At 39.7% G+C, this 16363-nt stretch overlaps 1 protein-coding gene and 1 non-coding gene across 2 annotated transcripts; one reads left to right on the top strand and one right to left on the bottom strand.

Moving 5' to 3' along the window:
• Nucleotides 1-3517: 3517 nt before the first annotated feature.
• On the bottom strand, nt 3518-15206 carry LOC124168292 (UDP-glucosyltransferase 2-like). The gene is made up of 5 exons (XM_046546444.1): nt 14983-15206; nt 9571-10409; nt 7431-7659; nt 5095-5314; nt 3518-3819 (listed from the first exon to the last, which is right to left on the bottom strand). The coding sequence occupies exons 2-5, from the start codon at nt 10405-10407 to the stop codon at nt 3525-3527; spliced, it is 1581 nt and encodes a 526-aa protein (XP_046402400.1). The 5' UTR covers nt 10408-10409; nt 14983-15206; the 3' UTR covers nt 3518-3524.
• Nucleotides 13414-13486, top strand: Trnar-ucg. Its single transcript has one exon. It is a non-coding gene; the product is annotated as a tRNA-Arg (tRNA).
• Nucleotides 15207-16363: the final 1157 nt, after the last annotated feature.

Here is a 16363-nt window from a genome sequence, read left to right on the forward strand (position 1 = left end):
ATACGCGTGGTTTTGCACTTTTACCGATGACCATGAGCTTGCATTTATGGCTCCCGGCAGCATTGGAACAGGCTGCGATGGTGACCCTTTCCATTGATTCTTTCGCTCCGCTCGCAGTCTTTTCATCGCGGCAAACGAACGTATTTCGGGGAAGACAGCGCCAGAACAATCCAGTCTCGTCCATGTTGTAAATCTGATCCGGTGAAAGATTATGTTCATCCACCAACTTTGCCAGCTCATTGACGCGATTGAAATTACGCGTGGATTACATTGTTCCCGGCTTGTCATTATTCTCTTCGCTCGAATATGCTAGTATGCAAGGGGTCGGAGGTAAGATGCCCGGGAATGAGAATTATCGCTCATATCGAGCAATGCGCGGTGCGGTAGGTGGCAAAGATATGTTTTCATGGCGCCCACGCGCGCGACGTGACGCGTCATTCTTCGCGTGAACTGTTCTTATGCAAGCGAACCTTTGGGCAGTGGCGGCTTGCCCATAAGAACTCTCGGACGTCGCCCCTCCCAAATATTAGAAAAATGAAAAAAATTAAATACCCATTCAATTATAATTAAACATCTAATTAACCAAAGTGTTTTTTTAATCGCATGTACCGAAAATGCCGGAAAACAAGCAAAAATAGCGCGAGAAGTTCGCATTTGTAGCCGCGGGGCACTGAGCAGAACGTCCCAATCCATCAACATGCAGTTATATGAAGAGTGGTTGTGGTGGGGGCTGCTCAAGGGTGATAGAAAGTAAGGTGGTCTCACTTCGCTGTTTACGTTTCGGCGGTGACGTCACGGCAGACAGCTCGCTCAGCCGCCTGGCAGGAACAACATGCTATGCCCGGGTTTTCCTGTCATATTTATTCACATTCTCGCCTTTGGACTAGATATGCCGATGAAACGGCTGTGGGGTGGTGGAAATTGTATGTATGACATTTGAATGCGTTCAATAGAATAGCTTGTCATGAACGAAATGTGTTTTTAAAAAGTGAATAAATAAAGGACGACGCCGAACGGCTGCTATTTTTGAATTTACGAACTGATTTGCCGTGGCAGAACTGAAAAAGCGGAATTTCCGAAGAATAACTGAAAATGCCGTTTCCAAAAGTAATCCTAGAAATCCGTGAATATAAAATTTGGTAGCTACTAAGAAATGTTTCTAAAACTAGCATTTGTTGAGTCCAACTCTTCCCCTCTCGCCTACTGGAGTGATTTCTTATGTGCTGTCTTCAGTTTTCTGCACCATTGTCGTTAACTATAACCATGTAGACATAATGATACCATTTAGAACTTTAACGCAATGAACATGGTAAGGAGTAAAATTTGTGTATATTACCAACGTCCGAGCATGCGCAGAGCGACGTAGGTATCTAGTGAGTTGACATCGCCGCGCCGCCCGGCGGCCGTATAATCTTGGTGTTGCTTTGTTGCAGAATACCTTGTTTTGTTGACCAGTTGACTTATTATGTGTACATTTTTAAAAGTGTTAATAGGCCTAGTTGTAGTTGAGTTAATCGAGTTAGTGATTGTTATTGCTTTAGTCTTAGTGAATTTTTTGTGTATTAGTAAGTCATAATAGTATCTAGAGTGCCTTAAAAACTCACTAAAATACACAAAATATTAAATAATTTTAACCCCCCGACCCCGGTGGTGTGTGCACCTCCCATGATTTGACTCACGAGCCGCCACTGCCTATGGGTAGGCGAATCTATACATCCGCCCATTGTCTAAAGCAGATAATCGACAATAAAGCAAATTAATCGTAACGACCGTGAATACTACCGCCGTAGTGGTGCTGTAATTATCTTTTTTGGATCATACAACCCAAATAAGTATAATTCTTCTATTTTATCTAGGAGCCAATTACTCTTACCCACGCGTCAATTTGCAGCGGGTAGATGGTGGGATATTTGTCATGTAGAGACTTCAACTGGCCAGCACACCTTTTGCTGAAAAACACAATGATATTACTACTGAAGCTTCAACTTTCATAAACTTTTGAGAATCACCAGAAATTTAATTTCTTCGTATCTTCTATTCCAACAGATACTCAGAGGCTTTTTATTTGAGGTTTCGGTATCTGTTGTCTCTAAGATTTTATACTTAAGTATATTTCTCCCCGATTCATAAACAGAGACCAAGACTAACGCATTACGCCATATTGGCGAGTTTCACGAAATTCTTGCGTCGAAAATTGGGAAGATTTCACCTTCGGCGACGCTTCTCGAGCGAACTCACGCGAAGGCTTCCAGGCTTTCAATTGGCTGAAGATCCCATTTTCGCGTCTTTTCGCCTGAAACGCGTCCATGAAAATGTGACGGCTACTGGCATGCGGCGGGGGTTTCGGTTTAAAAGAATCGATATACCAGGAAACGGTTGAAAATTTTGCTCCAACGTCTCTAAAATTTCATTTTTACACGTGAAAACGTTTTCATCCGGTCAAAAAAAATAATAAACTAGAAATAACTGCATTTAGGCCCTGTAGTCGCCTCCGGCACATTTATCCGTTGTCGCACGGAATGGGGATTTTTAAATAATTTTTTTTTCCCAAATTCGCATATTTTAGATCATGAATTCTTAAATGTGATAATTTATTTAAAAATATATGCTCCCGCCTTGTGCTAGGTATTGGGATCGAGTTATTTACAAATACAAGGAAAAGCTCTAACGAGGCTCCGCCCAGCTTTTAATGAAAGCCGTTATTGAACTTGGGAACAGAATTCCTGTTTGGACAAATATCTCTCTTAAGTTATGGTTTCCGCTAACAGAGTGGCTCAAATATGATGTTCTCCGTGTCGTTTCTAAAGATATCTGTTCTCAATTGCTCAAAAAATCTAAGTGAATAGCCTCCTAGTTTCTAGTGACTACAGCCTAAATTGTTTAATATTTGTGTGCCAGTCATTTTTGTAAGTCACGTATTGTCTAGTGGTTAGGATACCCGGCTCTCACCCGCGAGGCCCGGGTTCGATTCCTGGTACGGGAATTTTTTTTGCTGGCATCGGCGCTGGCGGGGTACAGTCCTCGCCTGTCGAACTGAATGTCGCGGATTCGAGCCCCGCCTAGTAGGTTAACCTAAACCAGGGTATGGCTGTTTATGGCCGTGCATTGATATTTGTTGAATCCTCCGATACACAAGCCAAATGGTGCTGTTTTCGGAATGATGAATGTAAAAAAATTAATGAAAGTTATTGTTGAATGAGATAAGGATATATTTATTTTCCCACGTTTTTTAATTTCTACGTATTTGGATTTTACAGTACTTTCAAAGGTGGTAAATTCATGACAATGGCGCTGATATTGGCTTATTAAGAAGGATTAAAAAAAAAACACTCCGACTTTTCTGTGCACTCCAATGAAAGCTCATCAATAAAAAAATATATGTTATCATAAAATAATTATATTTTAAGCATCTTTATTGACCACTTTGATTTCTAACTCATTGTAAACTCATATTAGTAGTGCTGACAAATGTATCAAGCAATCTGAAAAACGTTTTTTCAAGCAATAATTACAAAAATACCGGTTTATTGATTCTTTTTATTCGAAGTTACACTTGTGGTACTACAACTGCACATTTTATTGATAAATGTAGAGCAAACATAGACAGCTGTCAGCGTAAGTAGGCAAGGTATCACAACAAGAATAAAAAATACGTCTAGCATGTAGATCTGACTCCAATGCAGATAGTAGGCAGCTGGCTTCAAGTGCTTTGCCCCATTGTGTCGTACGACGTATTCTATCCAGTAAATGGTCCTTTCCAAGGGGTGCTCCTTCTGGTCATTCACTATTGACTGCAATCTCTTCATATTTGTGGAATATCTGTGGAGGAAAATTATGTATTGAAAGTGAAAACCCTGAATCCGATCAATGCGCTTGAAGATGATAGAGAACTCCTTTTTTGACAAACTTAGTCCAGTATTGTTAATTAACCATACCAGTGTGGGATTTATCAGTTGGCATGTTTAGGTATCTTCAGTGGCGCAGCGAGGGGGGGAGTTTTGGGGTTAACCCCCCCCCCCCCCAGAGTTCAGTGAAGTTTTTAAGTTTTATCCATTTTACTCGATTGGATTGATATTACTAATAGATTAGTGAAAGGATTAATAAAATATCCCTCAGAAATCCGTAAAACTCACCATTTTGAACCGTTTCCGCAATTTATTTATCTCGCACCTACCGCTTCTCCTGGTGGGTATTCCATACCCCCCACACCTCGGTATTAGTTGCACCCAAACCCTCCCCAGCCTTAATTTCTAGCTGCGCCCCTGGGTATCTTAGCTATAACCTCGGAATAGGAAATTTGGAGGAGAAATTAGTTGAATATTGTCTTCGATATTGAGGGGTGTTGATTAATTTGACGATATTTAACTTTGTTCATGTAGAAACTGCATTATTGTCAAGCGACAGTCTTCATCACAGAGTGGTTGAAGGTAATCGGAACCTTTGAATATACCTTTAGCTCTTCAACTCAGCCCTTCCACCACTAAGTTATTTCACTACGAAACTTTTAAAAGTTTAGAATACTTGGGTTGGTCGACAATTTTGTAAATGTTTTTTTTTCCTGCCTGAAGTTAATGCCATTGTTACCTTCTTCTGATTTGGACAGAATTATTTTTTAACGAACGTTCAACCTTCATAATATTAATATGCCTATATTTTCTAGGTAAGGCGTGGGTTATCTCATGTTTTTTTACTAATGGCTATCCGGAAATACAGTAGCGTACAATAAAGCACAAATACTTATCGTCGACTCTACACATATTTATAGTCCCTGTTTCATAATTGATATTGTAATTCTGGTAGTTTAAAGCTGAGCAGAAATACTGTCCCATAGGGGCTGAAGTTGCCAAGTTGGTATTTAAAATCTTTTTACTTCCTTCATTATTCCGTGGGAAATTAAACATCCCTTACTATTCTAGCCATGACACTGGGTGAAATATCGAATGATCTGGTTTCGATTCCCAGTTCAGGTGCATGAATTGTTAAATATCAGTATCGCAAATTGTTTTTCGTGATTATAATTGAAAAATGTGATACATTATAATGCCAAAGAATATTTAACATTTAAATTTGGTTATTTTTTTAGGATTAACTTACTTTGGATTCTCCAATACTTCATTGATGGCATTGAGAACGTTGTGTGCCGTTAAATTCTGCGCATCTAGTTGGACTCCAACTCCGTGTTGTAGAACACTTTTCATATTTATCGCCTGATCCCCAAAAAATGGTATTCCTATGATGGGTACTCCCCGGCTGGCAGCCTCCTGGAAACTCAGGAGTCCTCCTTGGGTGATGAAAACTTTAATGTTCGGATGAGCTGAAAGTAATGTAGGTCATAGATGGTGTCAGGTTATGAAAAAGCAAGATTGCATGCGACACGTGTTCAGAAAAGACGGGAATTTTTAAATTTCGCGTTTTTGGAGAATCAAGTTGTCAATTTTTTTATTAAGTTGGTATGCATTCCTCTCAAGTATTATAAAAGTTTCAGCTGTATTCACTCTTTGCTTTGTCTCTAAGGCAGCCGCTAAGGTTTGTCGTAAAGGTCGCCCATGCCCATCATCATTCGCGAATTTTTTCGTTATGCATAGCGAATGATTTTACTCGCATGATCATTCACCGAGTATAGCGGCCTTAAGCATGGGCGTACCCAGCGAAGGGAAAGGGGGGGGGGGGGGCAGCTACCCATCCCTAGAATCTACCGATTCGATCGATAGATTTTTCTTCCTCATAGGAAAATCTACTTGGATTGGTAGCATATTAATTGCGTAAGCTTGGTTTCGGTGTTAGTAGGGGGTTGCCCGCCTTGTGACGATGCGGGACTCCTCGTCCCTTCCCTTCCTTCCCTATCCCCTCCCAGGAGGCGTCGTCGGGCTCCTATCGCGGCGGCGCCTCCTTCCCTTCTCCTTCCCGTCCTCCCCCTTCTGGGTGCAGGGGTGAAAAGCTCGCGCTTATAGACCCTGCCCCAGGAGTGTAACCCGCGAGAACGCCCCAAGGGTTTCGTTCACACTGCCCATCCCCAGAAGCAAAAATCGCAAAAGTCTCTAAGCAAAATCAGTACTGAATTGAAGCGAAAGTATTCATCAAATTTTCTTTAAACCGACGAAAAATGATATTTATTAGTATAAGATGTGCAAATAAAACGAAACAATATTTTCAAGTAAATGATCTCATAAACTAATAAAGCGCTGTTATAATTTTCTTAAAGTGTTGGTTTCATTCACCTTTTCCATGCTAAAATGTCACAACTTGGCTAGCTCCCCTCCTAGACCATGGCTTGCCCCCCAGTTATGATCCTGGGTACGCCCTTGGCCTTAAGACATTGAAGATGACGAATGCCCCGGACACCCCAGCACACCAAAAACCGATGAAAAAGTGAAATTAATGGTCATGAACGATCGCCGAATCACAATCGAGTAGTCACTCATGATGTGGGCTTAACATTTTTTTCATGCCAAGAAACGTTTTAGAATGTTTTCAGCATTAAATGCGTGGCAGCAAAATTTAGCACAAAATTATTGAGTTTTGAATAAAAACAGCGGGGAATGGAAGTTAATCAGGAGTCATTATATGAAGTAATCGATGACGAAGAATTACTGATATGAGTTAAATCAGGTAAAAATCATAGGGTGAAAAACAAATTAACGCTCAATCGCCCCTGTGGAATCATTGCGCCAAGCTGCTCTCCAAGACCGAACCAGACTCGACAAGTCAACAGTCAAAGGTAAAGGTTCATTCCTGGCGGACTTCATTTTAATGGCATAGTATATCATGAATTCTTGCCACTAGGTCCAATGGTCAAAGGACTACTGCCTGAGGGTTCAACGCTGTCGCGTGAAGCAGTCCGAATAAACACCTGGATTTTTCTCCGAATCCGGATTTTCGGTTGCCTTGGTAACCATCATAGCGGAGGAGAACGTGTCTTACCCTGTCCGAGGACGGGGTAAGGCACATTCTATTCCCCGATAATGGTTCGCTTATTCAATCGAAAAATCGATTCCAGAGACTTTAATTCCTATTGTAACTAATTTCAGGACATTTTATTCTAAATTCATCTTCAGCCAATTTGCAACTCCACCCACCTTTGCTTAAAGACACGTAAATCATCGGTCGAAAATGAATCTACTTTGGCATTTTTCATCGAGATCGTGATTTTTCAGCCACTGAAACTCAATTTTGGCTCTATTTTCAAGAAAACTTCATTTAAAAAAATCTATGGAAGAGGTGTGCGTAATTTTAAAGATAAAACACCTTAGCACGTTCATGTTAACTTCATCTTGAGACTACGAAAACGTAGCTTTTCCAAATGGAATTAAGGGCTGGCCTAGCTACCCCAGAATCTGCTGTTTTACATTTAGTACCGATGTGGATATCAGTTTGATGCATTGTAAAAGATACTTTCGGAACAATTTTTTCTTACTTGTTAGCCGACTCACCCAGTACATCTTGTTGTGGTAGCCATTTCTCCAGACGAACGTTTTTTGGTTGTCCTGGCAACAGAGCATCTCCGTCCCACTTCCATAGCACTCTTTGTTTAACTTCGGAGAATGCTGCGATCAATTCATCCCTCGTTTGTTTCGGGAGACCTGAGCTCTTCAGGATGGTCCCAAGGCTGAAGTAAATAACGCCATCTTCCTTTGCTCCGTCTAGGAAGGTCTTAAGATCCTATAAAATATTTGAACAACAGTGTAAACCAAATATTAAATCACAATAGCATTGCGTATTTTATTCCTTTTAACCAGATTAATGAAAACATAATATAAAGTTTCGGTAATTATAAGTATGCAACCAATGACATTCGTTGTTCATGCTTATAAAATATTCACAACTTACAGTCGGTTGATGATATGGTTTATTTTAATGTCATACTTATACATATTTGGTTCATCTTGGCGTCCAGTGGTCTTTGATTCTTACTCAAAAGGCAAAAATTAGTGTGACATGTTGCATGGTATATTAAATAAAACCCAGAAAGTAATTTCTAATGAAATGATTGATGTGAAATATGATAACCTCCCGAACTCTACAAGGTTTTAACGTAGATGCGTATTTTGAGCTTCAGGCTGAAGACGTGAGATGAATTGATGGAGAAGCTGTTTTCAATAAGAAGACGATGTGGACTTTTTCAGCCATGTAGAATTCATAACTTCTGTGCGAATAGATATCTGTCTCTACTGGACTCCCAAGTTTTCTCGAGTTCTGTATTGTTGATTTATCCGAACACTCACGGCTGTTTAATTGTGTTAGTAGTAATTAATTTAAGCTGAAAATATATGCAAGGATAATAAGTATTGGTCTGTAGTAGGAGGGAAGAGGCGAAAGCATTTCAGAAAATAGGAAACCATAAATTTATGTAGGTGAAGGAAATGTGTCGCTTGGGTAGCCGAGTGACCAACAATGGGCGGGGAAAAAACGTAATTGTCAGTAGAATTACCCAAGCGAAGAGGGTATTCCTTAAAAAGAGGAGTCCAGTGTGTTGAAGATATAAGGGCTGAAGTTAGAAATCAGAATATTCCGAATTACATGTAGAACATCCTTCTTTATGATAGTGAGACATGGACGATGACAGCAAACATAGAATTCAAGGTTGGAAATTTTGGAAATGTGGTGTAATGGAAAAATGATGAAGACCAAAGGGATAGGTCGTGTGAGAAATGCGGAGTTCCCAGAAAAGTAGAAGAGAAGAGGAATCTTTTAAAAAAACCTTAGGTCGAAGACAAAACAATATAAGCAGCCTCATCATGAGAAACTATGGAATAATTATAATTATCGTTCAAGGACAGGTGAAAGGGAATCACGACATAGGTAGACCCTGGGTGAAGTACACGGGGCAGGTGATGAAGGATGTAAAGCAGAAGAATTACCATCACTGTAAGTCACTAATTTTGACTAGGACTGGTTTGATACAGCTCTCCATTCCGCTCTCCTATCCGCTAGCCTTTTCATAGTGACATATTTCTTCTCTTTTACATCCTTAATAACCTATCCAACGTAACTCTTCCTTTATCATTAGAATTATGTAGGAATTAAAAGATAGCCGATAGATAATGGAGTGGAGGGCTGCGTCAAATCAAACATAGGATTGATTGATGTTGACGTTAATGGTGAGGAATATTATTAACTTTTTGTAATAATATTTGGCTAAAACTATTGCCTCATCAAGTTAAGCATAATACAGAGAGGTTATTGGATAATAGAGCTTCAGGCGATTCAAAATTCATTTTTACATTGGTCGAAGAATTACTATTTAGTGGTTAACAATAAGCTTATTTAGCAAGTAACATATCGATGGCTAAGTTCTAACAACACGTACCTCAAAAATAGCAGATTTTCAGGAGGAGAGCAAAAAAAAAAAACGATTAATATTTGTTACTTGCACACTGAAATTAAAATTCAAAAGTTCATAAAATTGAAGAAGAAGCATTCATTAACAAACACATAGTTGTTTTGTGCTTGTATTTTATTTTTTTATGTTATTACGCTTTGTATAAGATGCCTGTCTCAAACAGGCCGAAATTGAGATACGTGCTGTTAGAACTTAGCCATCGATATGGTTGCTATTTTAGCTATCCTCACCTTTGGTAGCTCTTTTGGCGGTTTGATATGTAGCCCTCCTGCTTCAATTAGACCCGGCACCGTTTGACGAGCTTGATTGAGGGAAAAGTGATGGTTAATAATCCCCAAACTGACGTACTCCTCCAGCTCCGATATGGATGGCGTGTCCTCTCCGAACGCCCAACGCATATCGGACTCCATAGCCGACTGGATGTCGTACTTGTAGAAGATTGAGATCGCCATGGTCACCAGCGTGTTCAAAACCCTCTCCTTCAAGTTCATCCGGTCGCTTTGACCGATGAATGGATCGACGTAGTACGACGGGAGAACCACGTTGCCGACAGCACTGTAAGTTGAGGGCATCGGTCCAGCGGGAGATATGAGGACAATGGGTGCATTATGGATGCGAGCGAAGGGATATAAGCACTCGTTGAAGAAATTGCTCAGCAGGATGAGGTCGAATCGGTTTCCGGCTCTTGGTTTAGTCAGGGCTTTAACCTCTTGCTTCTGCTTCAGTCCCCGACATACTTTCTCCCGAGACGCCCTGAGTTCCATCACCATATCCAGAAGCCCTGCCTTCTTGGCCGAATCGGTGAACTTGAAATTGTGGGCGACCACATCCTGGACGTCTATCTGGTGATAGTTGGCCGGAGGTGATTCTATCGTTCTGGAAGTGACCACTGTCAAATGATGGCCACGTCGGGCGAGTTCTTTGGTCACGGTGGTGTACATCGCGTTGTGGCTGCTTCCAACGAAAGTGAAGATCGCCAGGATGTTAGCTCCATCGACGGCTGTGATGTGTGCGAGGGTGTACAGCAAGGTGAGGGCCTTTAAGCTTCGCCAGTACTTTGTGTCCATTTCTGCAACTTATATCAGTGATATCAAATTATTCAGTATTCCGCATTAAATATGTTACAACGTGTGGTCTTGATTTGATTAGATTTTGAGTCTTCTGAATTATTTTCATCATTATCTTTACGCCCTTTCGTTCGTCATTTTTTATTATTTACAAGTTTAAGACATCCTCCGGTTTACGGAACCTGTCTTTGAAAGTATCTTTAAAAGATACGATTTCATTTATTGCTTCGTTGTCTTCGACTATAAGTTCGTTAAAATATTTCGTTGCCGTTTTCTCCACCTCATCTTCGGCTACAGTCACATTGCTTTTCGATTAAACCGCCTAGTTGCCCAATTGTCTAATTTTAAATATTGACCTTAGGTGCCGAAAAATGTTATAAATAACCATTTTTCCTTCATTAGAGCTTCTTTTCAATTTACGTACGTAACGTTTTACGCGATTCCGATGCGATATTCCCTTTCAACTTTTAGGGCATTAATTTGCTACCTTTCATCAGAAAATCAAATTTTAAATATCAATATTCTGCAGCGTACGGCCTGATGTATAAGGGTCTTAAAAGGGGTTAAAAAATAAATTGTGCATTTAGCTTATTAGAAGAATGGTTAATTTAGCTTATATTTTGCTTATCGTTATATTTCTTTACGATTGTAACAGTTGATCCCTTTACTAGTTCCTATATAAGACACGGTCTCAGGCTTTATTTTGTGGAATTGCTTCATTATTGAATAAAATAAAATAAGTTTGTTTTATTCCACACTATATTTTAAATAGCACGACCCGGGTTTCAACATCTAGTGTTATTATCTGGTAATACTAAATGTTGAAACCCGGGTATCACCTGATGATAACACTAGATGTTGAAACCCGGGTCGTACAATTTAAAATAAAGTGTGTAATAAAACAAAGTTATTTTAGTTTATTCAATCCCTGACAAAAATAAACTCCACCATGGTGGGTACAGGAAGGGTGGCATCCTTCATGGTGGGTAGTTACCCTTGCACAACCCACGCCCTACCCACCATTAAGGGTAAGGGAAGGAGAGAAAAATCCTTCGTGTACCCTTCCTTGGAACTCCTTCCCTTACCATCCGCGTACCCTTCCTCTACCCACCATTAAGGGTAAGGGAAGGAGAGAAAAATCCTTCGTGTACCCTTCCTTGGAACTCCTTCCCTTACCATCCGTGTACCCTTCCTCTACCCACCATTAAGGGTAAGGGATGGAGAGAAAAATCCTTCGTTTACCCTTCCTTGGGACTTAGCATTTATAACTGAAGAAAACATATCCTGAAAGAGTCTCCTTAGCTACTTTCACCTGCTAAAGAGTATTGAGTTCCGTACAAGAACGTAAGCAGTCTTTGAAAGCAAAGATAGACGGGCTACACAACTAATCTTTAAAATTTCCTTAAGGAAAACAATAATATACATATTCAGTGGCGTATCCAGGGGTGGGGTCCGGAGGGTTCGGACCCTCCGCCCCCCCCGAAGTATAAAAACACAATCATTTTCCTTCATAATAGAAATCAAAATATTGAAAAATAATTAATTTAAAAATATTTCTTTGACTATTGAAGTTTTTTCGATTATGAAAAGTGTTTGAATAAGTTGAATTCCAATACTTACTATCCTGTTTTTCAAAACTTTTCCCACCTGGTTTTGGACCCCCCCCAAACGAAATTCCTGACTACGCCACTGTACACAATAGTTTCTGTAATTGTGTGAAAAAAGCTCATTTAGAAGTTCTTCCATTCACGTTTTAGGATGTAACCTATTTGTGTGGCTGACTATGAGACATCGCTAGAGTGATGTTCAGTATTAGAATGCCGATCTTATTTTCTGAAACGAAATAGGTGTGGTAGAAAAAAGTCACAGCTTTCTTCCACATAGGCCCGGGTGCGATTCTCATCTTAAGATTTTGTAGTATAAGTTCTATTGAGAAACTACTTCTGTCAAGTACCTCGATAGCCGAGGTTGTTAAATCTCCAGATCGTGATCCTGTAATATGTAGGTCCTGGGTTGAAGACAACGTGAAGGTTAATTTTTTTATGCCCTATAACTTTAGAAATCACTGTTGCAACTCATCCCCTTTCGTTTAATTTAGTTTATTAGCGATTTTTTAAATTTTTATGTTAATTAATGGATTTTTAGTTTTTATTTTATCCTACCCTTCCTGTACCCTTCATTGAGGCTGGCCAAACCCTTCCCGTACCCTCCAGGAAGGAGAGGGCGTACCCACCAATGTTCTAAAATACCCTTCGTGTACCCTTGGTGAAGGGTACAGGAAGGGTACACCTATCCTTCCTGTACCCTTGCTGCAGGGTACAGGAAGGGTACACTTATCCTTCCTGTACCCTTCATCGAGGCTGGCCAAACCCTTTCCGTACCCTCCAGGAAGGAGAGGGCGTACCCACCAATGTTCTAAAATACCCTTCGTGTACCCTTGCTGAAGGGTACAGGAAGGGTACACCTATCCTTCCTGTACCCTCAATGGAGGGTAAACCTCTCCTTAATGGAGGAGTTTATTTTTATCAGGGATATCTTCACTAGTTCCCTTTGTGTCTCTAAAATCATACAATTATGGCAATACTTTTAGTTTTACTAGAGTATTAAGGGCATAGATTTCAATTCTTACGTCTCAAGTAAAACTCCAGGAGTTGGTTACGAGTTAATGGGTACTATTTTATTTTCCAATTCAACCACTTGGGACTTCTTCTTGTTCTTCGTGAGTATCGCCATGGTGGAATGAATACCACTTGATGAATACGATCCAATCGATCGATCCAATACATACGATCCAATGAGTACGATACTTAATGAGTACGATCCAATCATCAGAAGAACCTTTGTATGTCCCCCTAACCTCTATTTGACAGCCAAAAATTCAATTTCTGAATTTCCTTTAGACACTGCTTTATTCATAGGTTTTAATCCTTGCACCCCGGCGGTAATTTAATCGATGTTTGTGGGTCCTTTACCACTGCTAGGGAAAAATGGAGAAAGAGTTGTAGGGACCGCGTGGCCTAATGGATAAGGCGTCGGACTTCGGATCCGAAGATTGCAGGTTCGAGTCCTGTCGCGGTCGTATTTCGTTTTTGCTGGAGTTGATAAAATCAATTAATTAATGCAAATTTATCATTTAGTTTCGACTTATGTTGGTTCATATTTGAGAAGGATCATATTTGAGAAGACTCTTTTCCAATATCCCTTCTTGAGGTTTGTGGTGTTGATCACTGTCCTCCATTACCCGCCTCATGAAGCAGGTGGACCGCAAGGTTCTCATTACAAAATATATTTAAACATAACAGGAAACGAAACTGATCTCTAGATCTGTAATAGTCAAAAGATATATAACTCCCCTTTGGGTCAGTATTAACACCGACCAGTGCATTAAAGCTTACGTCGGGTTTTTCCACCGTCTACCGTATGGTTATCCTCTTTTGCCTTATCTTTAAAATGTAACCATTCATTGTAAAAATATGTCAACTTTACCCCAATCCCTAACTTTCATATGACGCATTACCATTTAAAAATGCATATGAAGCTATTGCAGCGAATATACAATGATTTTTATCATTTCTGTGCGACTCATTACCATTTAAAGAATGTATAAAGAAATGCAGCGATTCGACGATGATTAGTATCATTTTGATGAATTCAAAACGAGCTAAAATCTCCCCAAATCTGAAAAGATTTAGATGATTCAAAAGAAAAACATAAGTGCTGAATTTATTTACAGCTATTTTTTTATAAAATTGGCCTTTATTATGGATGTTTTTCTATTGACGTGAAGTGGTTCGGCTAAATGCTTCATCTTCCAGATCGATTTTTGTCAGTAGCTATTTGATTTTTTGTTCGCTATTTTATTCGATTTCATTTACTGTCCTTAGATAAATAAAATTTATCATTACCGCGATAATAGCAAAATTGCTTGAAATCGAGATCTCTTCGTCAGAGAATATTCATGATCATATCACAATACGGGAAATATAAATGATCAAAGACACCAGGTGTGTTCAGAAATTAAAGGGAGTTTTATTTTTATGAAAAAATATTTATTCGTCTAAATTATTGTTCTCGCCTTAGTCGCCTGTCGCCTCGTTAGATATTAATTACTTATGCCAGCGCTTCTTCCTATACCCGAAAAACTTCTCAAACTTGACCTTGGGGATAGCCTTTAGCTTTCTCGGCGATTTCTTTTAATGCCAACTGTGTTTGTAGAGCTACGACCCGTTAAGGTTCTCTTTACTTTTGTAAATAGAAAAAAATCACGCGGAGCCTTGTTTGGCTAATATGGAGGTCGGGGTATTGTTACATTATTGTTCATGGCCAAAAATTCACAGATAGGTAAAGAAGTGTGAGCGGAAAATCGCCGAGATAATAAAAACACGTTACTGTTACCTATGCTGGCGGCTGCCATAGGCAACCTAAACAATGAATACAGCTGAAATTTTAACATGCTTTAGGGACATGTATAACAACATAATGAAAAATAATTGACAATCGGAATCTCCAAACTCGCGAGAAATTTAAAAATTTTAGTTCCCGTAATTTTAAGAGCAAACCTCGTGTGTTTCTTACCTTTTCGATCCAAGATGATAGTTTTGAACGCATGAACTGAGGGACAATGGTGGCAAAATCCTCTGGAGTTCTCTGTCGACGATAGTTCACATCTTTCCGCGTCTTCCACGATAGCCCTCAGAGCCTGCACTGCGAAGAGAGCACTTGGCAATGAATTGCATCGGTCGGTTCATGCCAATCACAGGCACTGTTGGAAGGGGTCACGAGTAGGGAATAGGAGGAGAAAAGTCTGCGCGCAGTGATGCCAACTCTATAAAATTGTCCACTGGACTCAAAATAGGTCACGAGTTATTGTAGAATAGGTGTAGGTACTCATCTATTGTTTCATTCTGTAGATTGTCTTTTTTTCGAATGAATTCGACTTGAACTCAGCTCGATGTTGTAGTATTTGAGGGGGGCAACTAAATTATTGTTGATTGAAATTGGAGTTTTATGCGCGCTTTTTGTTAACTTGCGTTGTCTGTCTGTTCCATTGGTAGAATCTTGCAATTGATTTTTATCCCACCGGCCATCGTTGGATCAGCTTGAAATTCTGCGATCTTGCTTGCTTCTGATGACAATACAGTATTCAATAAACAAACGTTTGAAATATTTTTCCATTAATTAACTAAATTTCCATATGGAAAAGTAGTTTCACATTTTCTCAATATATGACGGTAGTTATAAATATTTTGGCAGCTCAACAGCTCTGTTAACCATCGTCGTTTAAACAGCTCTGGTTTAATCCATTACACAATTTGCTTCTTAAAAGTAGGAAATGAAAATGAAATGGAAAAAAAACATGAAAAACATCCTTTTCAAAAATATCATGAAATGCAATAAAAAGTAAAAAATAAGCTTTTCATCATTCTAAGAATTAAGCTTGGATACTAATTAGGTTTAGATATATTATTGTTATCCAATCCTTACTCACTTATCAGTTTATCTACTCACAGTTCTTAGAAACCTAATCAGTAACTACCTTAATTCTCCGAGTGATAAAAAGTTTTTTTTTTACTTTTTAGCGTATTTTAGGCTGTTTTTGGGAAAAGCGTGTTTTGTATTTTTACTACCGATTAAGATGGGTAGGTAATCACCAGCGACCAGTATTTCGAGGAGGTTACCGACAGCTGACGTCTGCCTGAAGCCTGCCTGCCTGAAGCTGACGTCATTTGCGCCACGAGGGAAGGGTATGGAAGGAAGGGCTGAGAGAAACCTGGCGTCAGAATTAGTCCCCTGTTAACGTAAGGCTCCAAGGGGACTGCGGCTTAACGTCCCATCCGACGGACGTTGTGTTGCTTTTGGTAGGAATCTGGGATTTGAACTCGGGTCCATCGGGTGTGAAGCCAGCACATCAGCCACCACACAAAGCCAATAACTCCTCAACTCGAGATAAGCATTT

Source organism: Ischnura elegans, chromosome 11, assembly GCF_921293095.1.
Source record: "Ischnura elegans chromosome 11, ioIscEleg1.1, whole genome shotgun sequence".
Taxonomy (NCBI): Eukaryota; Metazoa; Arthropoda; class Insecta; order Odonata; family Coenagrionidae; genus Ischnura; species Ischnura elegans.